The 27938-nt window shown below is 35.3% G+C and overlaps 3 protein-coding genes across 3 annotated transcripts; 1 reads left to right on the forward strand and 2 right to left on the reverse strand.

Annotated features, from left to right (window-relative positions):
* Positions 1-9677: 9677 nt before the first annotated feature.
* On the forward strand, positions 9678-14079 carry LOC131603047 (pre-rRNA-processing protein esf1). The gene is made up of 7 exons (XM_058875294.1): positions 9678-10389; positions 10649-10720; positions 10857-11083; positions 11577-11739; positions 11816-11944; positions 12418-13121; positions 13517-14079. Exons 1-7 carry the CDS (start codon positions 9820-9822, stop codon positions 13818-13820), a joined length of 2169 nt encoding a protein of 722 aa, XP_058731277.1. The 5' UTR covers positions 9678-9819; the 3' UTR covers positions 13821-14079.
* A 1818-nt stretch (positions 14080-15897) lies between these two features.
* LOC131607694 (DNA-directed RNA polymerase II subunit RPB7-like) lies at positions 15898-18120 on the reverse strand. The gene is made up of 7 exons (XM_058879668.1): positions 17878-18120; positions 17451-17608; positions 17085-17250; positions 16925-16975; positions 16630-16695; positions 16437-16505; positions 15898-16200 (listed from the first exon to the last, which is right to left on the reverse strand). The coding sequence occupies exons 2-7, from the start codon at positions 17564-17566 to the stop codon at positions 16138-16140; spliced, it is 531 nt and encodes a 176-aa protein (XP_058735651.1). The 5' UTR covers positions 17567-17608; positions 17878-18120; the 3' UTR covers positions 15898-16137.
* Positions 18121-23181: 5061 nt separating this feature from the next.
* LOC131607695 (small ribosomal subunit protein uS11) lies at positions 23182-25080 on the reverse strand. Its single transcript, XM_058879670.1, has 6 exons — positions 24926-25080; positions 24661-24783; positions 24523-24568; positions 24256-24341; positions 24014-24143; positions 23182-23438 (listed from the first exon to the last, which is right to left on the reverse strand). The coding sequence occupies exons 1-6, from the start codon at positions 24926-24928 to the stop codon at positions 23371-23373; spliced, it is 456 nt and encodes a 151-aa protein (XP_058735653.1). The 5' UTR covers positions 24929-25080; the 3' UTR covers positions 23182-23370.
* Positions 25081-27938: the final 2858 nt, after the last annotated feature.

A 27938-nucleotide genomic window follows, 5' to 3' on the forward strand; every position in this document is an offset into this window, starting at 1 on the left:
ATAGTTAATAATGTTATTAGAGCAGGATTCCCACCATCGAAGAGGCCGTTTAAGGGAACCATCAAGAAAAATTACAGAGTTATTGTCCATTGATCATAATTGGAAATCAACTTCAGGAGAAAGTTGGGAACAATTCATTCTAGGTTTTAGAGACAACGAGAAGTTGAGAGATATATCCATGAGATATTTTTGTTGATGTCTCACGGATCCGTATTGACAAAGAGAGCTTGTGCAACATTATGTTCACCAAATTATTTACTAAACTAGACTTGAGGAAATAAGCCCTTACCCTTACATAGAAACATACATGGTCGCGTTCAACATAACAATAACTCGTCCATGGGGTTACATACAGATTTTAGCTGCCTTGAAAGATGGTATGATCATAGAATAGTGGACGTCCAGCTTCTAGTGGTCTTATACAAATAAGTCAAAAAAATACATTCTAGGTATATTATAGAGTTTTGGGGAGCGGTATCGTCCATTTTCCACATAAATATGAAATACTACAAAACATCAAGGACGAGACAGTAATCATGTGTGAAACTTGGTAGGAGCCTACAAAGCTCTATAGAAAATCCTAGACGCGACCGCGGTTCGGGATAAAGGGAAAGTGAAAGGTGTCGTCTCTTTCAAACATCAAACCCTCGACGTCGTCATTGTAGACTTTGACGATTGTCTAGAGCAAGCTATATTTGAGGATGAGCACGACCTATGGTGATTTTGTGTCCATCCAACTAGATAACAATTCAACACATGTGATGAAGATTGGAGGTGAATCTCCCGGCTTTATGGAAGAGGAACTCATCAAATGCCTTAAAACAAATGTTGACTTGTTTGCATGCTCCCGAAAGAGATGTCGATTATAAAACCCAACGTAGTTTCCCAAATATGTCACCCACATGAAAGAACGTCAATAAGGGTGGAAAATGGGCATGCCCGCCCCGTTTAGGCCCGCCTTACAAAAGCCCGCAAAAAAATGGGGCGGGTGGGGGAAGACATAGTTGAGGGTGCGTGTCTAAAACCTTGACTCCCTACAAATCTAATACAACGGGAATAAAAGACATTAATGACCTTGACCAAATGGTCGACCATGCTCTGATACCACTAATGTAACACCCCTTTTCTAAACCCCAATTAATACAAATATTCACAGAGTATAATAAAATGCATAAACAAAAAGGGCGTCACATATTATTTTCACCGCAATGAAAACCTAAAACAAACATACAAAACATGCAATAATCATCTTGTAAAACAATTTGATACTTCATGCTTTCATACATTATGCATATCGCACGCGGAATAATAAATCTCAAGTAATTTCAATGAATATATCTCATACTATATTCATCTACCAATTCAAAATAACATAATCATCTATGCTATATAAAATTCACTATCTAGGCAACATAGCCTTCAACCATATATCCAAATTATCATGTCAAATACAGACAAGATAACAATATTCAAACATGAGTTCTGTTAAGAGAAATTATAGGGATACTCTTTGATGATAGAGTAATTATAGGAGATATCAGTTTTATATAGCTTTATTATAGCTTTATTATAGGAGATTTACATACCCAAATTAACTAGGGTTGAGTTGTATATATTCCCATATTGTATTCTTGAAAATATAGCAAATACAATTAACGATACACTATTTTCCAATTCCCACCTCTGTTAAATACCTACTGTTAATATGGTATACAGAGCATAGGTCATCGATCCCATTTTTTTTTTTTGCAACAGCATACCTGCTTGTCTATCTGTCCCTGCTCTGCCTGTTTTTTTTCTCTGTACAAACTCAGTCCTACATTACCCTGTTCATCTCTGCATCATGGAGCAAACTCAGATTGTTAAACCCATTACAACCACCTTGACCGGACCAAACTACAATCTTTGGGTTCAAGGAATGAAAAGCTTTCTGATCGGGCGCAAGCTTTGGCGCATCGTCACCGGAGATGTCGTCAAGCCAACTCTAGAAAAAGATGAATCTGCTACAAAATTTGCTGAGCGCCTTGAGGATCGGGACAGTAAAAATCACCAGATCATCATGTGGTTGCGCAACACATCTGTACCGGCTATTCACATTCAATTTCATAACTATGATTCTACAAAAGAAATTTGGGAGTTCTTGAAAAATCGCTATCAAACCACTGGACTTGCACACTATTATCAGTTATGGACCACACTTCACAATACCAAGCAAGAAAAAGGTCAATCAGTGAATGATTTTCTTGCTCAAGTCCAACCAATTTGGCACCAAATATCTCTGGCCAAAATCAGTGAAGACCATCTTCATCTCATTCAAGTCCTTATGGCTCTTCGGCCCGAATATGAAGCCGTACGAGCCTCACTGTTGCATCGAAATCTGCTTCCATCGTTGGACACTGCTATTCAAGAAATCATTTTTGAAGAAACACGTCTGAATCTAGACAAAACTCCTCAAATGGATGTTGCCCTTGCAACTACTCGATTCACACACCAGAAATCGAATCATCATCCTTGTAAGAATTGCCATCGCACTGGTCATATATTTGCTAACTGTCCTACTATAGAGTGTAGGTACTGCCATGGTATTGGTCACATTCTTGAACACTGTCCCACACGACCTCCAAAACAAAATCGTGGCTTCACCAAATCCAAGAATGTTCCAAATTCTGGATCTTCCTCCATCTCTGCTGCTGCCACTGAGGGTTCGACTGTCATTACTATGAGTGATATTGAAGCTTTAATCAAACAGGTTATGTCTTCCAACACCTCTTCTGCCATGTCTGCTACTCACGGTAATTCTCGTTGGTTTTTTGATTCTGCATGTAGTAATCATATGACTACTGATATTAAATCATTGCCTTCTGCAACACTAGTCTCATCTCTGCCACCAATCCACACAGCCAGTGGCAATACAATGAACATCACTCATACCGGTCGTGTATCCACCTCAAATCTCACCCTTCCTGATACATATTACATTCCTAACTTGAAACTTAATCTTATTTCTATTGGTCAATTGTGTGAACAAGGACTTAATGTCTATTTTTCTCCCTCTGGTGTTCAGGTACAGGATCCACAGACGAAGCAGATCATTGGGACGGGTCGCAGGATGGGTCGGTTATTTGAGCTACAATCTCTTCACCTTCCTAAAGATCACATCTCTGCTGCTACTACGAATACTCCAATTCATCAGTGGCATCTTCGACTCGGTCACGCCTCCGCAAGCAAAATTCAACCTCTAATATCTCGTGGGTTATTAGGATCCACAAAGTTTGAGTCTTTTGATTGTTTACATTGTAAACTTGCGAAACAACCTGCTTTATCCTTTAATCGTAATTTTTCTATTTCAGACAGTCCTTTTGATTTGATCCATTCAGATATTTGGGGGCCTTCTCCCGTTTCTTCAATAAATGGTTTTCGTTATTTTGTATTGTTTATTGACGATTTTTCTCGCTTTACATGGATATATTTTTTGAAAAATCGCTCTGAATTACCTAAAATTTACATTTCTTTTGCTCGTATGGTAAAAACACAATTTTCTTGTGATATTAAGATTCTTCGCACAGATAATGCGATGGAATATCGTGAATCTTCCTTACTTCAGTTTCTCAGTCAGCAAGGCACTATGGTTCAACGTTCATGTCCTCACACCTCCCAACAAAATGGTCGGGCTGAACGAAAACACTGTCACATCCTTGACTCTGTTCGTGCTCTTCTCCTCTCAGCCTCATGTTCGGAGAAGTTTTGGGGGGAAGCAACTCTTAATGTTGTTTATACAATTAATCGACTTCCCACCATAAATCTTCAAAACTTATCTCCCTTTGAAAAATTGTTTGGTAAGTCTCCTGAATATTCTATTCTTAAACCTTTTGGATGTGCTTGTTTTGTTCTCTTGCAGCCTCATGAGCGCACCAAATTACAACCGCGTGCTCGCTTGTGTTGCTTTCTTGGTTATGGCACAGAACACAAAGGATATCTTTGTTGGGATCCAATCTCCAACAAATTGCGCATCTCACGTCATGTTACCTTTTGGGAAAACACCATGTTCTCCTCTCTTTCTACATTTCATCATTCTATTAGCACTGATTCCTTTTATTTCACTGATCCCTCAGTTGAGTTGTTTCCAAACTTTAATGCAAATAACTCTAATGACCTTAATACTCGTCAGTCCTCACCTGCTCCTACTGAAATTGTTCCAGAGGTTGAGCTCAATACTAGTCTGCCCTCACCTGCTCCTACTGAACCTGTTCCGGATGTTGATATTGTACCTGCATCTCGTCATTCCACCCGAGTAAGTAATCCACCTTCTCGTCTTAATGATTACCATTGTTACTCTGCTATTAAAACTCTTCATGAGCCTTGTTCTTATCGAGAGGCAAGTACTAACCCCATTTGGCAGCAAGCTATGGCTGAAGAAATTCAAGCTTTAGAAAAGACACATACTTGGGAATTAGTTGATCTTCCTCCAGATAAGATTCCTATTGGATGCAAATGGATCTACAAAATTAAAACTCGCTCTGATGGAACTGTAGAACGCTATAAAGCTCGCCTAGTAGCCAAAGGGTACACTCAAGAGTATGGGATAGACTATGAAGAGACATTTGCTCCAGTAGCTCGAATAACATCTGTCCGTAGCCTCTTGGCCATTGCTGCAGTTCGCAAATGGAAGTTGTTTCAGATGGATGTCAAAAATGCCTTCCTTCACGGTGATTTGACGGAGGAAGTATATATGCACCCTCCTCCAGGTTATCATTCTCCTCATAAGGTCTGTAAGCTTCAAAAAGCCTTATATGGGTTGAAACAAGCTCGTAGAGCTTGGTTTGCCAAGTTCAGTTCTACTCTAACACAGTTTGGTTTTATCTCTAGTCCACATGATTCTGCTTTATTCACTCGAAGAAGTGATAGTGGTATTGTAATTCTGCTTCTTTACGTAGATGATATGATCATAACCGGAGATGACAAGACTGGAATCTCAGCATTACAATAATATCTCAGTCAACATTTTGAAATGAAAGACCTTGGTTCCCTTAGTTATTTTTTGGGGCTTGAAGTTTCCCAAGACTCAGAAGGCTATTATCTTTCCCAGGCCAAGTATGCCTCTGACTTGCTTTCTCGAGCAGGCATCACAGACTGCAAGACTGAATTGACACCATTGGAAGTCAACTGCAAACTCACACCACTTGATGGTTCTCCTCTTGAAGATGCCACCCTGTATCGACAACTTGTTGGTAGTCTTGTTTACCTGACTGTCACTCGCCCTGACATTGCATATGCTGTTCATAAAGTCAGTCAATTTATGGCTGCTCCTCGGTCATCTCATTTCTCTGCAGTTCTTCGTATTATTCGCTATGCTAAAGGTACTCTATTTCATGGCTTACGCTTCTCTGCCAATTCATCATTGGTCCTATCTGGATACTCTGATGCAGATTGGGCAGGTGACCCCACCGATCGTCGCTCAACAACAGGGTATTGTTTCTTCTTAGGAAGCTCTCTTCTTTCCTGGTGTAGCAAAAAGCAAACAGTTGTTGCCCGATCAAGCACAGAATCTGAATATCGTGCTCTTGCTGATGCTACTTCTGAGTTACTTTGGTTACGATGGTTGTTAAATGATATGGGCGTTACACAATCTTCTGCTACTATGCTTCATTGTGATAATAGAAGTGCTATCCAAATTTCCCATAATGATGTTTTTCATGAACGCACAAAACACATTGAAATTGATTGTCACCTTGTACGCCATCATATTACTAATGGCACCATACAGTTGATTTCTATTCCTTCTGTGGATCAACCGGCTGATATTTTCACCAAAACACATAATCCGACGCGTTTCAAAGATTTATCAAGCAAACTCCAGTTGGCATCCACCATACCAACTAGAGTTTGAGGGAGGGTGTTAAGAGAAATTCTAGGGATACTCTTTGATGATAGAGTAATTATAGGAGATATCAGTTTTATATAGCTTTATTATAGCTTTATTATAGGAGATTTACATACCCAAATTAACTAGGGTTGAGTTGTATATATTCCCATATTGTATTCTTGAAAATATAGCAAATACAATTAACGATACACTATTCTCCAATTCCCACCTCTGTTAAATACCTACTGTTAATAAGTTCAAATAACCCCCAAGTGTTACATGATCAAAGCATATGACTCGCTACCTACTCAAAACGATAAACTCAAAAGCTCCTCGGCTAAATCCTCAGACAAACTCACTACTCGTCTGAACCTGCACGATGTCACAAAGAACATCATTCAAACAGAAGGGTGAGAATTCACATCATAATGAATACATATTATATGAACAATGAATATAGTATACATTAGCATTATCATTCGCACTTCATAATTTAATAAGTTCCACAAGTAATGCGCACACTACAATTCTCAATTACCACACAAAACAATCACTTAGCACACAATGTGACTCGAATGTAATAAATGTGACTCTATGCATATGGTACCATTGTGAGTATCGAGCTCACCGCTCCCGATTAGAAACCAGAGCCACGCTTCTGATTCGGACAAAATCAAAGCCCTCAAAATATGAACAATAGTTCACCGCTTCCGAATCCTCAAAAGGGAATAGAGCCGCTCATGTTTCCACACAAGGATCAAAGCTAACCGGAGTTCCAACTCCCCATGAATGCATGTACCATTATCACACACATATGCAATTAAGATTCACCATACAACCTTAACATACTGCATATCACAATAATTCCACAACAAATTATCTACAAATTGTACAATACACTTATCATATAACAATCATAACAATGCACCACAATTAGCATATGTTCATTTCACACTCATCATGAATATCATAACACATATTATTTGCAAACAATTGTTATTAACGTCTTATCAAGTCATAACGCACAAACACATAATTACATGTTATTCACACAACAACATCATAATTAATCCATCAAATGCTACCCAATCCCATCCTATCATATAGATAATTACATTAGCTTCCTAATGCTTCAAACGACACGTAAAAAGGAGTTACGGATCAAAAGTTATGAAGTTTAGAAGTTAGGCAAAACAGGACATTTTCCCCCGGCAGAAGAATTGTCTCGCCCGGCGCTCCAAGGCTGAAACTTGGCCACCCTCTCGCCTACTAGTCTCGCCTGGCGAAGGTCACAAAACGCGCACTCGCCCGACGAAAGGATCGGCTCGCTCGGCAAAGCACCCCAGAAACAGAGAAATGCTGATGCGAATTAAGCATCCCAACACAACACCAAACTAAATCCAATTTTTAACCAACCAAACTCATTTCAAACTGCAATTTATCACATGTTATGGGTTCCTATTCATGTTTCTAGTTATGGGTCATCCATATAACACGTTAAACATGAACAAATCACAAAATCTCATTGATTTAACATAAGCCCTGACATTTTCGAAATCTATGAAATTGAGAGATGATTATCTAGTATACTATCATACATTGCATACATATACAACTAAGATAATGGAATTCTCCCCCTTACCTTAGATTAATCTCCTTCTATCTTCAAGAATCCCCCAATCCTCTTCTATTCTCTTCTTTCTCTACTCTCCTTTTCTCTTAACAAAGTTATGTTATGAAAATGACCTAACCCTCTTACTACTCTTTTCTCTTTAACTTGGGCTTAACCCACTTACCCTCTTAGTATTATATTTCTACCACTTAGGCCCAATTAGATCTATCTCCCTAATAACACAATTAACCCAAATAGTACAAATACACACATAATTAAATATTTAAATAATTATTATACCACATAGTAATTAATTAAAATAAATATTTAATAAAAACACCAAAATAAATAATTAATAAAAATAGCTAATAAAATTGGGATGTTATAGGGCATATATGGAAGTACAACTCTGAAATATCCCTGGAGACATTATTGGGTTTCTAAGGTCCATATTGATTCGAAATTTGTATAAATATGGATGCCACTAAACTTGTTAGCACAAACACACAAATAACACATAAAATGTCTCAATATGCATATCTTTCTTTTGTCTACTTCAACGGCGAGAAGCCCCCTTTTCAGTTTAGGTTAGATATCACTCGTTATGTCGATATAAAATCAAAATTAAAGAATTTGTACCCAGACAATTGAAGAGTTGCGAAGTTCTATGATCGTTCACTCTCACTTAACAATGACAGAAAGATATAATTCAACGAGTTTGAGCTGAAGACGCGTGAAGATTTAACTGTTATGATGTGTACATTTCAGTGTTACGAAATAAAAGGTATCCGTATGATTGTTCTGGATGCGAAGATTGCAAGATCAACCAAAGATTTTCTGAAGTTGTTGAAATTTCCTACTTGATGATGAAATGTATTGTTCGATTTACATTTAAATTTATTTATGTCATGTTTCATTTTTTTATGTATGTCATAATAATAAATTTACATTTATTTATGTCATGTTTCATTTTTTATGTATGTCATAATAATTATTAACATTAATTTATCTCTGTTTCTATATTTGTTTCGTTTCTGCATATGTTTCTGTTTCAACGGATTTAGAAATACACTTCCGAAATTATACGAAATTACATCTTTGTATCAATTTGTCATAAACTAGAGTCTAACTCACTTAAAACTGGAAAGTGTGTGAATTGAAGTGTGTCTGAAAATACATTAATTCTAGAAATGGTTTTTGTTTTTACTAGAATGGACCTTAGGGTAGGAAGAGCAATCCCAAAAATAGGCAATTTCTTAATCCACCCCTTGATATTCTTAGGCACCTAGCGCAATTCCATTTATGCCCTCTGCTTCCGGAGATACAAATCCGGACGCACCTTAAGTTAGCATTTCTAGGGAATGTTGCAGAGAGATACCTCTAGAACCAATAAATATGGGGTCGTTCCGTGGATTTAGATACAGAAAGAAGGTTAATAGAAAATGGTTGATCCATACTCACCTAATTTTTCTATTAATATTTGGTTTCTTATGTTGTCTTTCACACAAACACAAAAATGTCTCAATTGTATGATAGCAACATTTGTTGGTATTTCTCAAGTGTCTCCTACTTCAACACCAGGGTGGACGTTCAAACTCAACGATTACACCTCGCTCGACGATATCATTGACGAAATCTACTATCGCTAACCTTACGGAGACAAACGAATGGAACGTCATTTACAACAACTTTGGGCTCAAGAATCGAAAGGATGTTTTGGCGATATGGTGAACGTATTTCGGTTTCGAAGAACAGTCGAGCAAATCTTAGAGATGTGCAAGAGTCCACCGGACTATTGAAATGTAATATTTGATTTTCCGTTGAGATCATCAATGTAATGTCGATTTCATTTTATGAATGTTGATTTTATCAATGTTGATTTTCTGGTATTCTGTTTCTAGTTTTCTTCCGTAAATATACATACGGACATATTCTGTAAATGTAGCTCCAAAATTTTTATCATTGAATAAAAAAAAGTGCATTCGAAGATACATCTCCGTAAGCAGATGAGTACTTTTGTAAGTGCACATGGACATGGTGCCTAAGAATCCCAAGGGGAGGGGGTAAGAAATCCTCCCAAAAAAAAATGCCCTTATCTAATCCCTTAAGCCCGATTAATTTTTTTAAGAAGAAGCCCATCATCATTCATCAGAACAAAAAAAGACATTTTTATTTTTACAATAAGACAAAACCCTGCTTATATTATTTATCAACTAAAACCCTAAATCAACAAAACTCAGCAGCTGCATCAAATCAAAACGCAACGCACTCGTCCCTGAATTATCTCGCATCATATCGAAGCTACGTTTGGCCTCGTGCTTCTGCGATTGCACCCTAAAGCAAAATGAAGAACAAAAACAACCACAACGAGAACAAAGTGAAGAAGAAGAAGATGAAGAACAAGGATAAGACTAAGGATGAGGCGAATTCAAAGTCTGATAAACCATCACACAATGATAACAATGTCATCGACGATCCTCGATTTTCATCGGTTCACACTGATCCTCGTTTTCGTGAAGCTCCAAAGCATCAAACGAAGGTTTCAATTGATTCTCGATTCCACCGCATGTTCACTCACAAGAGTTTTAAGCCTTCTTCTGCACCTGTTGATAAGAGAGGTAAACCTAAGGATAAGGCTAGTTCAGAACAACATTCGCTTCGCCATTACTATAAAATTGATGAAGATGAAAAAAAGAAAGTAGAACATAGTGATGAGGATGAGCAAGAAGAAGAGGGATTGGTGAAAGTTGAATCTGCAAAACCTGAGATTGAAAGTGGAAATGAGTCTGAAGAGACCAGTGAATCTGAACCCGGTGATGTAGATTCCGATACAGATAAAGATACTGATGTGGATACAGATACTGATGGAGATGTAGATGAGAAAGATTATGAAGAGGACGCACCTGAAATACAGGTACAGTTTGATGAGATAGTATAGGTCTAAATTGTATTGTTTGGATTAGTTAAAATTAGATGGGGCGGAATGGGGAATGGAGTGCGGTATTGATTCCATACCGTCCCTTAGCACCATGTTCAAACTAGATTTCATTCCCTTTCACACGGCTCGGCTCCATTTCATTCTGCTATGGTCACTTTAAGATATCCAAACACAACTTTATTGGATTCTTATTGTTATTAATATTATTATGTTGTGGTTATTATTATAATGACAGGAAGAGATAGCTGAGATTGAGAAAGAAACTCATAGGCTTGCTGTTGTTAATATGGACTGGAGGTATGTGAAGGTGAGTTATCGAAGCCTAATGTTTTGTTGATACATCAACAACAACCAATTTTTAATGAGAAATATTTAATTTAATTTTTTGTTTGGAGGTGGAAGATTTTGTTTGGTTAAAGTGTTGTTTGTGTTTTTGGTTGTAGGCTGTGGACTTGTATGTATTATTTTCTTCATTAGCCCCGTCTAATGGACTGATCAAATCGGTGACTATTTATCCAACTGAGTTTGGCCTGCAACGTATGCAAGAGGAGGAAGTTAAAGGGCCTGTTGGTCTATTTGATGATGAAAATGAAACAAGTGACGAAGATGATAATGGTGACAGTGATGCTGACAATGAGAAGCTGCGTGCATATGAGAAAAGCAGGATGCGGTAAATAACAATAAAATTGATTCCTGTTGTGATTTGTTGGTTTAACTGCAGTATAGAATAGCTTAAGCTTTGTGCTATAATGCGGCAAATATATCATTCATTGTGCCAAGGAGTAGGTCTTTGTGCTAAGCTCTAAACTTTCAAATATATTTAATCCAGGATATTGTAAGTGGGAAATTTAATGCGTGAAGATTTAAATTTTTGTTACCTCCTACATTTGTTATCCTCTATTCTTATAATCTAGAATGGGTTAGTATGGTAAACTATGGGGTCGGATAAACTTTTTTTATTGAGATTACAGTACACACCCCGGAAAACATGGGAAACAATGAAATGCACATTGTTATTTACTTGTATGTCATAAGTCAAAACCATGTCTTGCTTGTCAGTCAAGTTAGTGTTATTCCTATTCCATGTCTACTATGTGATGTGCCCATCTCCCTTTTTTCCTCTCTTACCATCATGTACCTTGATTCTTTATCTGGCTCTTCAGGTACTATTTTGCTTTGGTGGAATGTGACTCGAGTGCCACAGCAGATCATATTTACAAAGAAAATGATGGTGTTGAATTTGAACACTCGTCTAATCCACTTGATTTAAGGTTTATTCCGGACAATATGGAATTCAAACAGCCACCTAAGGATGTTGCGACAGAGGTAATTAACATTTATATATGCTGTATTCATGCATTATAGTAGTAGTTGGAAGATATTGACTCATTTCTCTTCTTAGACACCTGCAAACTATGAGAACAAGGATTTCTATTCTCGGGCACTTCAGCACAGTAAAGTTGAACTTACTTGGGATGAGGATGAACCTGCTCGAGCAAATACTTTGAAGCGCAAATTCAATGATGAGCAGGTCAGTATATAGTATTAATCCATTGTATACTTCGTAGATAAATTTCTCTCTTTGAAAAATAATGACTGGTGTTACTTTGGAACCTCTGAGTAGTTACTAGTTACATTTTTTATTTCTTTAGTCATTTCCAAGTAGTGTCCATAGTTATAAAGTTTTAGAGTCCGATGCTGCAAAGAAGATATACTTAATCTAGTGATGCATGGCTGTAAATATCCATGCCATGCACGTATATATATGCTCACAAACTGCATCTTATTATTCTGGCATTCTTTTGTGCCTTAATAACCAGTACAAATGTTATAATGTGCCTTTTTTTTTTTGTTAATTGTTATGTATCTGTGTGGCAGGAGAAATTAGGGATCATTAATATTCCTTATGCAATGATTTTATATTATTTATTTCATGTAGCTTGCTTTGTAATAAGTTCTTTGTACTAAGCTGCAAGTTTTTATTTTTCCTTTCCACGGTAATAGCTGGCTCAGTTGGAAATGGATGAATTAGTTGCATCTGATGTGAGTGAAAGTGATGACAGTGAGGATAACAATGAGACTGATGGTCATGCTGATAAAAAGGCTAGAAAAAAAGAAATGTATCTTAACTTACTCGGCAATAATTCCGATGAAGATGCCGAAGATGATGGTGCCCAAGATATGGAGGTGACCTTCAATACAGGTTTGGAAGATATAAGCAAACATATTATGGAAAAGAAGGATAAAAAATCAAAAACTGTTTGGGAAGAAAATCTGAGGAAACAACGTGAGAAAAAGAGAGCCAGGAGAAATAAATCAAAGTACTCATCAGATGATGATGATGATGATGACGATGATAGCGATAATAGTGATCAAAAAGCAACTGAAGAAGCGGATGACTTCTTCATGGAGGAACCTGATATTACGAAAAAGAAAAAGAAGGCAGAAAGTAAAAATGACAAAGATCAGAAGCTCCAAGATATGGATGGGGTAAGCAAAGAAGAGCTTGAACTATTGCTTGCTGATGACAAGGGGACAGATACTGGTCTCAAGGGATATAATCTGAAGTTTAAAAAAGGCAAGGGCAAAAAGACAGAGAGTGCTATTGATGAGGGGAAAATACCAAACAGTGCATATGATGATCCACGTTTTGCATCTATTTTCTCACCTGACTTTGCTATTGATCCCACTGATCCACAATTTAAAAGGTATTTTATGACATATAATACAGTTTATTGCCGATCGCAAAGAAACACTAAGATCTTGAATTTTTTTCCATCATTTCTCTCTAATGGGGTAAACTTGTGGTACTGTTGTCAAATATTGAAAAGAAAAAAATTGAATGATGGATATGTTGCAACGATTAAAATTAACATTAGCCTGCCATCAAAACTTTTCTTTACTAAAAACTTGCAAGTTATGATGTTTTTATAACCTGATAATATTCTCTTATCTAACTCAAAAGTGACATTTGTTATGACTGCTAAGATTGGAATGGTCTTGATCTCTACAATAGTACTTCCTGCAATTCAAGAAGATTGCATAAGCTGTTTTCGTGTAGTAAACTCACTTTTTTCCAAAATATATTTGTGAATGATTGCAGGAGCGCGGTCTATGTCAGGCAGCTGGCACAGAAGCAGCAGAAGGGTCATAAGGAATTATCGGCAGAAAAGGAGCACACAAAGTTTCCGAAAGAAACAAAATTGCCTTCTAGTGATTCTGGCATGGTGCAGAAGGGTGAGGAAGAAGGGTTGGATGAATTAATATCAATGAAAGATAGATTAGAGTTATCATCTATGGTTAAATCGATTAAGATGAAATCAAAACAAATCCAGCAATCCTCTGATGGCAAAACAAAGAAAGGTGGAAAATCAGAATTTAAAGGTAGGGAGAAAAGAAGGCATTAAGTCTCAATTTTGTGGTCCAATCTACTTGCTTGAATGCAAGAAACCAAGGAGCATATGAAGTTGTTATAGCCTCTTCCACACGCAGGCGTGGGGAAAAAGGCTGGTATTGGATGTATTCAGGCTCAGCTAGTTTATGTCAAGAACTTTATTAATCACACAATGCTTGTTAATTCTTTTGCTACAAACTAGGTGAACATTATTTTGTAATTTAATATTTATATATAACTTCTCATTGAGAAGAAGACAGGAGCTTCCAAACCATTGTTCTAACTTCTAAGCCTCTATGTGCTAGCAAAAATGAGCCTGATCCATATTTCAGTATTACTAATTTTATATATAAAAAAAGTGGAGCAATGGACAATAAAGTTACATACCACATACTACCTCTGTTTCTACCTCCAAATTATAATATGTAATATGTCTTGAGCATTTTACGGGAATTAAGAAACATAAATATGTAATATGTCTTGAGCATTTGATGGGAATTAAAAAACATAATTATTACTTTATGAAAAAATGAAAAGATGTATGACTTTATAAAAATATTCTATAATTTGAGACACAAGGAATAAATTATTACATGTCAAATAAATCGTTTGTAATCATTAATTTAGTTAAGTGGTTTTTGAAACATCCATCAAACCAACATAAATCAAAAGTAGAATATTTGGGAGTGCATCCTTAGATGATGTAAAATATACTCATTTATAGGAATTTCTGTATCCTTAGACGATGTAAAATGTACTCATTCATAGGAATTTTGATTTAAAATGCGCTCATTCATAGGAATTTCAATGGACAGGATGTAAAATGTATAGGATGTAAAATGTACTCATTCATAGGAATTTTTGTATCCTTAGACGATGTAAAATGTACTCATTCATAGGAATTTCAATGTAAAATGCATTCATTCATAGGAATTTCAATGGACAAGATTTGAATAGGATATTGTAGTAACCCGTTCTCATGACCGTAATTTTTTACCAGCATTTCTAATAAAATTAAGAATATTAATTATCATTTTCAATTATCTCATACCCGGAATTTTTTGCCCACATTTCTAATAAAATTAAGAATATTAATTATCATTTTCAATTATACATTATCATGTCATTTTTTATTTTTAACAATATATTAAAAAAAATTAAGAATGATATTGTTGAATTAAAAAATAAATAAATATTTATAATAAAGAGTAAAAGTTTAATAGTAATGTATTTAATAAAATTAATAAATTAATATGTATACAATTAATAAAAATTATAATATATAAATATATAGTGCGGATACCTAAGTATCCGTACCCGCACACATTCGTTTATTGTCCGTGCACATGTCAGTATCCATTTTACGGGTTTTTATCTTATCCATTATGAGTAATTTTTATGGGATCTCATTGGGGATGAGTCCAATTGTTCATCTGTTTTTGTTTTAGCAGAGAAGTTTAATAGTTAGTGGGCCTTGGTGTTGAGATACAGAGAAGTTTAGAAATAATCTTGGTGCTTTTTGGTTTGTGTCCTGCTTTGTATTTTAGTTTTAGGGGGGTCCAATCTGTTTGTTATGGTGGTCTAGAATTGGGTGATTGGTTTTTGGTGGTTATCTTAAATGGGTCTGTTTGTAAACTTGTACCGGTTCTTCACAGCATCTCTTATGCTGTGTTGCTTTTTTTAATATAATTTTGCCTTTTAAAAAAAAACTATTCAAAATATATAATAAAATAAATTATACAGGTTCTAAACCTGTTAGGTTCAAATTGCTTATTAAAAAAAACAAAATAAATTATAAATTCGATAACATAATTGATCATAAAATAGACAGCTTATTAAAATGCATTTGATTTTGCACACACATTTCATCTACTGGTGGTATGTTTGCTAATTCATTAACACTGTTATTATTCTCATTTCCACCAATAAAAACTCTTTATGTGATTACATTACTTAATCTTCAATAATTAACATTCAATGTTATACTACATTATTAAAAAAACACTCGTACATTTTTCTGAGTCGCATCCCAAAAATTAATTCTGAACCCCAATAGTTGATGTTTTTTTGTTTAGTAAAAGGGAGAACAATTTATATGTTGCTAATATTTCGGAAGCCAAGATTAACTTCAACAAAATGATGACACGAAATCAATTTTCGCTGCAGTACAAAGGTAGTTGACAAATACAAACTACATAAGATAATTTGATACATCAATAAAAGTAAACTATATGTCGATTCGGTAACTTAAGTCTTAAGCTATATGATATTTCAGATGTAACAGTCCATGACATGGAAGCTACTCGATAGAAGGGTACAGAAAGGTGCCTTTAAACTGCTGTAGGGTCGTTGATCACACCCAAGAAATCATCTTTTATGGTGCCTATACAGAACTGCAGAAAAGAAAAGAGTAATAGAAACAATAATTAGGCAAGTAACATCAACAAAGTGGAAGAATAATAACCATTCTCAGTATACAAAGTAACCGGACAATTTGTGATCACAATTTTCTCACAAGTTCTAATGTGTTCTGAATCTAACTAATTAGGTAAAATTGCAGCATGGAGCAGTAATGAATCTTGCAAACCACAAAAGAGTATGTTGATAGATACAATATATGCGGGCTTACAATTTCAGTAGCGTCCACTCTAGTCCCAATTATCTTTAGTCTCACTTCACTATCTTTCTGGATCTTAACCTGCAAAAAAACCAAATGATCACTGCCAAAAACATAGAAGAAAACACATTATATTGAACCCCTAAAAAGAACAAGTTGCTCTCTTCTTCTCCAATGAGAAGAAGGTATCACAAATTATACATACTGATCCATCTGAAGTAGTATAGTTTGGCATGTCTCCAGACTGGAATTCCATATCATCTGGAATCAACTGAAAGGAGGAAAAAAGGGTCTCGTCAAGACAAAAAAAGCAAGGAGATACTAAGAATAACTTAAGGCATGTCATGTCTTTTACTACTCTAATGTCAAGAATAATAAATGAGAAACATAATTTTAGTGCTGAAAATGAAAAACAAGAACAACGGTATCTTAGGTGTAATTGTATAATATGAAGATGAAGATGATAGACGCCTTTTCTTAAAGGTTATAAAAGACCTTACATGGTTTGAAACAAAGATTTGAACTGGTCCAGCTTCAGCGAAAAATCCCATCTGCATAAACAGAACTCAACAATATAAACCACTTTATCCACACAGTAGAGTTAGAACATGCTAGATAAAGCTAAAGAGTAAAGTGTAGAGACAAAGGAATCGTATAAACCTTGTTCACCATGGTAACAACAGCTTCTAAGATCTCTCCCTTAAAAGGTCTGAAGACAACACATTGGTACTTAACGGGAAATGTCACAAACCCTGTCCCATCACGAATTATCCCTTTCCCAATGTTTTCAATCCCTGTAACCGCCACCACAAATCCATGTCGACCACTGTATAACAGTTGAAAATCCAAAAGTTACATTACTCAAAAGGCCAAAGAGATTTGCTATATACAACTATGATACTAACAACTAAATTGAACGAATAAAAGAATCTGCTTATCATGCCCAGACGCAAGAGTATTGCATAAAATAGTTTATGAAATATAAAAATAACTGCACTAATAACTGCATTTCTTCAAATGAATCACCTGCAAGTGCCTTCGACGTCTTTCATGAGCTTGGAAACAAGATTTTCGCGAAGGTTACGACCAAAGTAGCGAGGGTGAAGTTGCATGTTTCGTTCCAGTACTATGTGGAAAAACATTTTTCTTATTTCTCCCTTTTCACACAATCTAGACAGTTACTCCTGGCCACAACACAAAAAGTAAGGGTGGATTCATAGAGTACCATAAAAACAGTGAAATTCATAAATTGAAACGGAAAATTATGCAGTAGCAAAGCAAGGACTAGTGAATGGGTGAGGGTCAAAGGGATACAGGGAGGCACAAAATTCAAGTTGTAGGAAGAACACGGTGAGTGGGTGGAGGGTCAATTAGGGGTGTTTTATTTATTGCTTTAATCAAAATCAAACAAACCCTAACCTAAACACACAAAATTCAGTAACAAAAATTTCACCTGCAGCGTGGCAATGATGGAAGGAGGTGGCAGATTGAGGCAGATGCGGAATGAACCGCGTGAGGCTGCCGGCGGGGGATGAACTTTTTCAGAAGGGAAAACAACGGACTGTGAAGGGCGGGGCGTGACCGGCGTGAGGCGGAAAGGAGAAGAAGTGAACTCTGTTGGGAAGAAGTAACGATCTTTTCTATTTATTTGGAAAGAAATTGTTGACAAATTTTTATATCTTCATATTTTGATCTCTTCTTGATAGTGTATCTATAAAATTTCACAAAAGATTCTTATATAATTAAATGAGTAAGACATCATTTTTTTTTTTTAAATGTAAAAAATGTGATAAGAGATGTCAAAATTGTTTGAATTTAAAAATAAAAATTATGTTTTATTTTTTAAAATTATAAATTATTATATGTTGATGTATTTTTACCGTATTGTATTTTACTTTGTCAAACATTAATAGTTCATACTGATATTTTGTATAATAGAAGTATTCGTGTGTACTTGTAAAAGTATTGAAGGTAAATCTATGAGTTAGGGTCATTAAATTGCAATCGTCTCTGATTGATTGTCTATTTTATGATTTGTGTATATTTGTCTCCTTGTATTGATCTCTTATATAGTAATTCTAACTTGTCATATACCTAAATCCGGCTTTGGCTAATATGCATAAGGATTTTACTTATGCACCATGCATAAGCCTACATAAGCCATTGGATTATGTTTTTAATCTATTATTGAGTATTGAGTATTGAGCATTGAGTGGTGAGTATTGAGTATTGAGTAATAACAATTGATGTCTAGAATTTGATCCAATGATCCAAGGGTCCATAATAATCTATGCATGGTGCATAGATTTTTATCTATGCACGGTAATTGCACCCCCTAAATCCTATCATAGGGTATTCAATGTGATTGTCTCTGATTTGTGTGGTCTCTTAATGGCGATTGATAATCAAACTTGATTGTCGAATCTCATACCTGATGTGTTATTCGTCCTGATATATATATATATATATATATATATATATATATATATATATATATATATATATATATATATATATATATATATATATATATATATATATATATATATATATATATATATATATATATATATATAGTCATGGGCTGGCATGATCAACTTGTCCAAGTAGTTACCTGAGTCTGGCCTTGTTTTGGTGGACGAGTTATCCACTAAGGCGGGAACCATTCGGTCCGGGTTAGAATACATGCCACTCGAGGTGACCCAACCCAAGAAATCAAACACGTACACAACCCCTCAAACATGAATTGCGTATGAGCAAAATGATTTCGTGAGATCGGTTAATGGTTATTCGATGAACCTCTAAAGATAATCCTTTTCGAGGGAGCTTACTCTAATTTATCCAAGTGTGTCGTCCTTTGACTGTGATCGTCTAATATTTTTTAGTTGCAATATTTTTCTACTTTACACTAGTTGTGATTACTGCCAAATGTTTTGAAAATAAGAGATACTCATGATATATCCCTACCTCCTAAAGCCCTAGGAAGATAGCTTTAAATATCGTCGTCGTTTTTGTCAGTCTCTCAAACCCTATAAATAGGCTTCATTGTTTCTCATTTCTCTCATCTTTTTGCTTCAACTCACAAACTTGTAACAAATGCCTCTGCACTTCTCTCGTTTCCATATCCTGAATCTTTAACAAATGTCACAACACAAAATAATATCTTTTTCCTCTGTGCTTTTCATTTCTTATTTGCTAGTGTTTATTCAAGAGTGCAACTCATTTGGAAGGGCCATAGAGCCTCGAACAAGTCGAGATGTGCTAGTTATGGACTCAGTTCCTATAAAGCTCGAGATAGAGTACAGAGAAAATAGATTAGAGGTTTGTATAAATGGAGCTCTTTAGTAGATACGAGAGTTCATCAATCGTTAGTTTGGGGAGTGAATCGCATAGTGATAGAAACACCTATGTAGTGTCTCCTTCCTTAGATTTGACTAGATTCGCCATGGCTTTCTCAACCTATAATGAGATCTCCTTTTGTGAAAGGGCTATGAACATTGATTCAATCAGTCTTGAAGACAATTGAGTATAGGCTTTCTAGTTTGATCTAGAATTGTCCCACACTAGGAATGAGGGTGATGTGATATTGGAGTCGTATCTGTCGGGTGAAAAGATTTGCATCGTCCTCAAGGGGTGAAGAAAGAATTCTTTTACTTTTATACTGAGGTGATCGAGGACTTTGGGGACAGTATTCCCTTTCCCATACTACAGTCTGACATCTTGAATATTGTTAATGTTGCCCATTCCTAGTTTCATCTTAACATGTGGCATTTGTTTGAGGTGATGTGATCCTCTATAAGGGCCTTAATACTACTCATACGACAAGCATATTATTCTTCTTCTATGAGACTAACGGGGGTGAACAAGGTGGATGGGCATGCGTGAGTTTCATCTCTATCCAAGCTCATATCTCCCCTTATACTTCCAACTACAAAAACTAGAAGGACAAGTTTGTTTGGGTTAAAGGCAATGCCAATTGTCTTGAGATCATGTACGAGAAATAAGGGGAACATAGGTTTCTTATGTATTAAATGCGCAAGCCTCTTCTTATCATGGGTTATGACCCAATAAAACTTAACAAGACGGGGAGATAGAGATTGAACCATTGGAGGGGTTTGCCATTATTGGAGTGTTAGGCATGCTTATACTTGAGGGGGATCTTCTAACGTTGATGAATTTTAAGCGTAAGACGATTTTGTGATGCCCTGCCCTTATGCAATTTTTCTAATTTATTAACAGAAAGGAAAATGATAAAGCCCACCAAGGCGAGGTGGTACAAGTTCACCAAAGCGACCGCTCAAGCTTTCAAGCTCGAGAGGCCAAGAAAATAAAGATTGTCATGGAGGGAAATCGTCAATTTTTACCCTTGACTATCGGCATGCCTCCTCCTTCCCCTCAAAACACGAAGTCCGCCCTAACAAAGAAGAGTATTGATGAATCTCACAAGGGACCAATAGATCAATCGCGAAACTTCGTATTCGGCATATAACCCTCAAATAATTAAAACACTTATGGCGCCTCATTAAAAACACATTCCATTGTAGGGGAAACGATTGTCACACTAACATGTTGTTTATTAAATATAAATTAGAAGTTACATAATGTCTAGCCTATGAGCCTTTGTTCACATATAATAGTCTCTTAAGTTCACGGTGTTCCAGGTTCTGGGAACCTCTTCTCTTTCAAGGAGTTCTCTTATATATGCTCTTGGGATAGTTTATGTCGTACTCGGAAAGGCCCCTCTTAGTTATGGAATTGTTTGTAATTCCTAGTTGGTGGCATTGTTCATTTCAATACTTGGTCACTTTCTTCCACTATTTTGGGTGTTACCTTTAAATTATATCTTCTTACCGCTCTGTCTTTAATTCTTGGATCTGAGCCATTTCTCATACTTCTTCTATCAGGTCGGCAGAGCTTCTCAACTCAACCTGGTTTATTTGTCGTTAAAGTCCTCTTGTCGCCATGTGGGCGTGTTGATTTCAACCAAGAGCATTGCATCTGAACCGTATGCCATCTTGAAGGAGGTCTTCTTGAGTGGTAAGTGTGGATTGTGTGATATGACCATAATATAGAAGCTCGACTTAGAGTCCCTTTGCCTCATCTAACTTCTTTTTCATCAAAAAGAGTATGGTTTTAATGACTGATTCGACCTAACTTCTTTTTCATCAAAAAGAGTATGGTTTTCATGGCTGATTCGACCTACCCATTAGCATGTGAATGCTCCACTGAAATAAAAAACATTTGGATGGTTAGTTGTTCAGAGAATTCAAATTGCCTCTCACAAGGGACGAAGTCATGTGTCAAATCCAATTGCCTCTCACAACAATTGTATTTGACAAAATTAATTCTTTTAATCCTTATATCAATGTTTTAAAAACCGGACCGGACCGGTCGAACCGGGAACCGACCAGGTAACCGGTCTGGTTCAATAGTCAGATTGGGTATGCCATCAAACCGGTGGGAACCGGTGAAAACCGGAAAATCGGCGGTTTAATTGCTTTTTTTTTTAAAACTTTTTTTTAAACTTTTTTTTAAAAATTGTTTTTTAAACTTTTTTTTTAACATTTCTTTTAATCTTTTTTTTTTAACTTTTTTTTTAATACATTTAGTAGTGTATTACTTAAATAGCATTCTCACATAGTTTTTTTCGTTAGTGAAAATTAAAAACTTTATTGTCTATTTGTTATCTATGCTTATAAATTTTCTTAAATAGCATAAACATATTGAATTTTATTTGATTTTCTTTTTAGGAGGATCCTATTTTGAATTAAATTTGGTACACATTGGAGTTATTTTGTTATAAACTATTCAATTAGATTATGTTGTAATTAGACTTTGTTTAGATTATGTTGTAATTAGACTTTATTTACAATTAGACTTTGTAATTTTTTACTATTTTGTTATGTGTGATACCTTTGTTTAAAATTTGAATTTAAATTATGAAATTGTGAATTTATGATATGGTATTTTTAAAAAATTTAAAAGCTAGTTATATTTTTTTAGAGACTGAGTCATCCGGTTCGACCGGTTTTATACCTATATAATGACAGGTCTATTCAACCGAGTTATCCGGTTTAATCCGGTTTGGTCGTGCGGTTCGACCAGTGACCCAGTGGTTCGACCGATAAATCAGTGACTTAATACCTTCACCGGTTAGAAGACCGGTCCGGTTTTTAAAACACTGCCTTATATGACAATTCAATTGAAATTAAATAGTGATGCAAATCTCATTTAACCAAAAAAATAATTAAAATATTACTAAAACATTTTCCTCTCACAAGGGACAGAATGGAACTTTAATTTAAGTTGAGAGATGCTCGGACTAATAAAAACCTAATTTCTATTTAGCTAAGAGATGCTTGGACAAATTATATAACAAGATTCGAGACTTCATTAGTCCGTTTATGATCTGCTTTTTTACTTATCACAGAAACTGATTTTTATTTCCTTTGAAAGTATAATATACTCGCCTACAAATTAGCTATAGACTAATAGCCCTAAACGTAAAATACTCTCCCAGGCATATTGTATATATTGAGGTTTGAAAAAAAATTCAAAAACATTGTGAAATTTCTCTTAATGCAACTTAACTGTTTTGCATTAATTATCCTGTAAATGCAACTATACCCTAGTATATGATACTAATAGTAGTAGAATAGCAAATAGAGGATACAGAACAAGAGTTCAATAAATTTTTTGCAGTTTTATCAAATATGCAAGAAATGTAAAATCACAAAGAAACATGCAAAACTTTCACTGGACTCTAGACTTATATCTAGATAAACTCTGGTAGAATTTTTGGCAAACTCAAGAAATACAATTAAGTAGCAAAACTGAATTTAAGCTAAATTTAAATATTCCAGCATAGAACAATAAGTCTGGATTAAAACAAAGGGCGGTGACCAAAAGTAAACACAAAAGAAGCTCCATCCATAACCATAGCAATCTACAGCCTTCTACCCCTTCTTCCACTCTTTCGGCGTGTGCTATCGGAAGGAATTGGGGTCACATCCTCTGTAAATATAAAAACATAAAAGTTACAACAATGATGATTAGAGATAAAAGCTGAGAAATTCATACACAAACATTCACATCCCAAATTACACAGGCGTATAAAAAACTACAGATCATGGAACCAGCTCAAAACAAGAGAAATCGATTAAAAGAATTCAACTGGAAATTTAAAAACACAAACAAATTCCTTTTAGAAACAATGATTAGGGCAGAACTGAGAAATTCATTGTCATGATGAAGAAACAAAACATTACAAATGAATAAAAAAACTGAACTACATTAACAAGATTCACAAACACATTAACAAAAGCACAGAAAAACCTAAGGCTATGTTTGGTTTGATGGAACACAACACAGTGGATAGAGCAAGATGGAATACATACACCTCAACTCAGAGATGGAGTAAAATATGATGGAATAGATGAAATGGGATGCAATGGATTCCATGAAGTAACATTACACTCCATTTATGACTAGAAAATCCAAAAATCAAAAACCACTAAACCAAACATAACCTAAGAATATAACAGCTCTATTATGGGAGATGAGCAGGAGAAAATGGATTAAAAGAATACCTATGCGACCAATTTTCATTCCTGAACGAGCTAAGGCTCGGAGAGCAGCCTGAGCACCAGGGCCTGGTGTTTTGGTCTTGTTTCCTCCAGTTGCACGAAGCTTGATATGAAGAGCGGTTATTCCCAACTCCTGTTGCAGAAAACACAATCAACAAACTTTAATGATAAACACCTAACAAATGAATTTCACAAATAGGAAAGCCACATATTGTCGACAAAATAATGCAAATAAATCCAGCTACCTTGCATCTGGTAGCTACATCTTGTGCAGCAAGCATAGCAGCATATGGAGATGACTCATCTCTATCAGCTTTAACTTTCATTCCACCTGAAAGTTTACAAAGTTTATAAAAATCTTAAACTTAATAGCCTAAAAGGGAATCAAAAACCATATTTCTGCATTCCACAAGTACATACACACTTTCTTATAAAAGTCCACAGAAATTACCCATAACTATATAAATAAGCTGATTTAATGATGACTATATATCAAAGAGAAACACACTAACCAGTAATGCGGACAAGGGTTTCTCTCCCGGACAAATCAGTAACATGCTGCAACAAATCAAAATTACTCAATTACATCAATGAATCTCAAACAGCGGAGTAAATAGAAATTGGATGATTAAAATGCTAAAATCACTCACAATGAAGGTATCGTTAAAAGAAGCAAAGATACGAGCAACACCAAAAACATGTTCCCCATCTTTAACAGCAGGACCTAGGGTCACTGTCTCTTCCTTAGGCTCTCTAACCTTTCTCTTGGACGACTACAATAAGATAAACCAAAGCGCAATCAACTATCAGATCTTACAGAAAACATTATCAATTCCAAATGAAAAAACAATTTTGATGGTAAATCAACGTAGAAAAGTGAAATCGAGCGTGAAGAGTAACGGTATGTATGCGTACCATTGTTGAAGCTCTGGGGTTGTTTGGAGGATTTCTGCTTCGATCCTACGGCGTGCAGCTTCTTCACGAGTGTCGCTGGTTTTGGTTTGTAAGGGAGAAGAAGAATTTATTATCGATTAGGGTTTTGTGAAATTAGGTGTTGGATTGGGCCTTTTATTACCCGTTTGGCCTCTTAACCCGAAAATTATACCTCATACCACTTTGTTTATTCTCACACCCCTATATCAAATATACTTTTTACTAAAATAACTTCATTTAAATAATTTATTTGTCTCATTTTTTTTCTTTTCTTCTTATTTGCTTTTTAGGTGTTCCGATACCAGAAAATAATTTGCATACTGAAACTCATTTGATGAGTTATATGATGCATTGTGAACAAACCGGAACTTCACTAATAATAAGTTATTTGATTTTTTAAACTCATCAGAATTCTTAGGAAAAGATATTTGGTTCATGAAATATAACAAAACTCTATTAAAGAGTATTATGGTTTAATGGAAAAATACACCAGAACTCTTTTTGAAAGTGTTTCGGTTGAAAGTGTTTCGATCTTGAATTTTTTTTCTTCTAAATGTGTTTTTTCTTCTCCCATATCGAGATGGTTCAGGACGACACACCTGATCTTCATTGGTTGGTTGGTGAGTATGAGCATATTGATGGATATGTATCTCCACCACATCCGATAGGGTTTTTAGGAAGGTCGTACGATACGTCTCTTTGGGTGAAGTACAGGAATCATGTTGCTCGCCATTTATGATTTAGTGAGATAAGTAAATGATAGTTACTTTATTTTAAATAACTTTTAATTTTGTGTTTTATAAATTATAATATATATACACATTTTTAATTGTTTTTAGAGGAGATATATGGAGACAAAAATGAAGGTTGTTAGACATGAGAGCAAGCTTATAGGAAGAGTTTCTCATTGTCTCCCACCAAAGATAGAGAGGTTGATGACTCAGTCTGGTCCATCTTCACTTTAGAGAACCAGTTTAACGAGGATAGACATAAACTTGGTATCAGTATTTGTAGAGAGATTGCATTCAAAGATATCTTCATTTCACATGTCATTCAGTGAGATGAGCATTACACAAAACGATGTTTCCTGTTTGCTTCACTTGCTCATCAGGGGCTTATTTTTGACCCCTCAAGATGTCACTTCAAAAGTTGTTATTGTTTTTGTTGTTGAGTACTTGGGTGTGCAATTTAGTGGTGCTTAATATAAGCTGGAATGGATGCATAACTCATTCACACATCATCGATTTGCTATTATATGAGATTGTGCGACCAGAGTATATATAATGATGTTGGTAGGTTCCACCATTTTTGCCAGCAAGACTTTTATGATTGTCGAGGCACAATATCTATTACTTTTTACGGACTTGGATGGATGTGGGAGATATAGTTGGGGAGCACCTACGCTGGTCACCCTCTATAGATATCTCAGAGATTATTTCATGTTCACTTCCAAACAGATCGACGGATATGCTACTCTACTACATGTATTTATTTTAATTTAGTTTATTTATTTTTATTTATTAAAATGTTTACTAACAATATTGATTTTGTAACAATGTTGGATTCATGAGTATTTTCCAACTATTGAAAAAAGAGGAGAGAATTGGAAAGCATATGATAATCGTGGACTTCCTCAAACTATGAGATGGTTGTATAAGCAAGGAATACTAAAGGAGGATGAGTTGAGACCTGTTTTAGACGAGCTGACACCTACTGACGTCATATGACGCCAACTCATGGATCATAGCGTATGACGTTCATTTGATGATATGTATGTCTGTATATAGGGTGTTTGAAGTGGGGTGACATAGTTGTTCTATACTTGTCTTACTGATGTATGCACCATTTTGGATACAGTCTATGAAAGATGTATTAAACCTTCTTTGAGAAAAGTTGTATCAATGAGATGACATCATTGTATCTAGTTGTTTGCCTGATCAGAAGGTCCTTGGTGCCTGGACGATCTAGATCTAGTAAGATGTTAGGGAACAACCACTTCATAATCGCAAGGCTCTAAGTTCTTATATAATTATGAATGCTTCCAGCTGTCTAAAGGGAGCCATTGGATGAATCTGACGGTCTCAGACAGATGGGCGAATAATGAGTTATTTGAACACGCATACTTTGAAACACTAAAGGAATAGAAACTTGTCCTAGACCGAAGAAAGAAAAATTAAAAATATTAAATATATTATAAAAAAACAAACACAAGTTTTTTTCTCAAGTATTTAATGATTTAAATTCACCTTTAAAATAAGAAGTGAGATAACTGAAATTCACCTTTAAAAGATGAAGAAATGAGATGTTAGGAATTCGAATATATATTCTTACATTTAATTTCCTTGCACAATTTCCAATTATGCTGAATATATTTTTGTTGTTTATAAAATGATATATAAAGTGTGACAAATTATTTTCATTAATTAGCAATAAAATGTGGGACATGTTTTTAATTTCTTCTGGCGATTGTGAACGATTAACGAGTCAAAGAATGAAGTGAATGCATAATATTATCACTTTCCAATCTCAATAATAAGCATCAAAATATGGAATGCATTCTTTTGTTGGGTAAAAAGATTATAAACACAAGGGTTAAATGCATTCTTCTTGTGAAACATTTCTAACTACACTCCCATTTATTTACGTAAGTAACAACTTTGTAAAAGCTACTTCACAATGTTGCTTTCCAATGGCCCATTTGTCATCCAAGCATACACACAAACACAATAACTTTGGAGATTGTTTATTGTACTTTTAGTGGTGCTCACACACCCTAATAAAAATACACTTTAATGAAAATATAAAAATGTCTCTAAAATACAAAGATGTATTTTCGAATGCACTAAAATTTTACACTCCATTCATTTGTAAGTGAGTAACATCCTTATTTTGCTATAAATTAGTACGAACATCTCCGTAAAAAATACAGAAGTATACCTTTAGACGAATTTAGAGTCATATTAACGTGCTAGACTTTCCTTCATCATTTCTAACA

Source organism: Vicia villosa, linkage group LG5 (assembly GCF_029867415.1).
Source record: "Vicia villosa cultivar HV-30 ecotype Madison, WI linkage group LG5, Vvil1.0, whole genome shotgun sequence".
Classification (NCBI taxonomy): domain Eukaryota; kingdom Viridiplantae; phylum Streptophyta; class Magnoliopsida; order Fabales; family Fabaceae; genus Vicia; species Vicia villosa.

Bases quoted from the DNA above. Each gene is read 5' to 3' on its own strand.
- LOC131607694 (XM_058879668.1), bottom strand. From the start codon at position 17,566: ATGTTTTTCCACATAGTACTGGAACGAAACATGCAACTTCACCCTCGC. The intron at 16,696-16,924 runs GTAAGGTCTTTT...TCCTCCTTTCAG, and splicing joins AAATCTTTGTTTCAAACCAT to TTGATTCCAGATGATATGGA. The intron at 16,201-16,436 runs GTAAGCCCGCAT...TCTTTTCTGCAG, and splicing joins GAGTGGACGCTACTGAAATT to TTCTGTATAGGCACCATAAA.
- LOC131603047 (XM_058875294.1), top strand. From the start codon at position 9,820: ATGAAGAACAAAAACAACCACAACGAGAACAAAGTGAAGAAGAAGAAG. The intron at 10,721-10,856 runs GTGAGTTATCGA...TTTTGGTTGTAG, and splicing joins TGGACTGGAGGTATGTGAAG to GCTGTGGACTTGTATGTATT. The intron at 11,084-11,576 runs GTAAATAACAAT...CTGGCTCTTCAG, and splicing joins TATGAGAAAAGCAGGATGCG to GTACTATTTTGCTTTGGTGG.
- LOC131607695 (XM_058879670.1), bottom strand. The intron at 24,569-24,660 runs GTGAGTGATTTT...GATTTGTTGCAG, and splicing joins CTTTTAACGATACCTTCATT to CATGTTACTGATTTGTCCGG. The intron at 24,342-24,522 runs GTTAGTGTGTTT...GTAAACTTTCAG, and splicing joins AACCCTTGTCCGCATTACTG to GTGGAATGAAAGTTAAAGCT.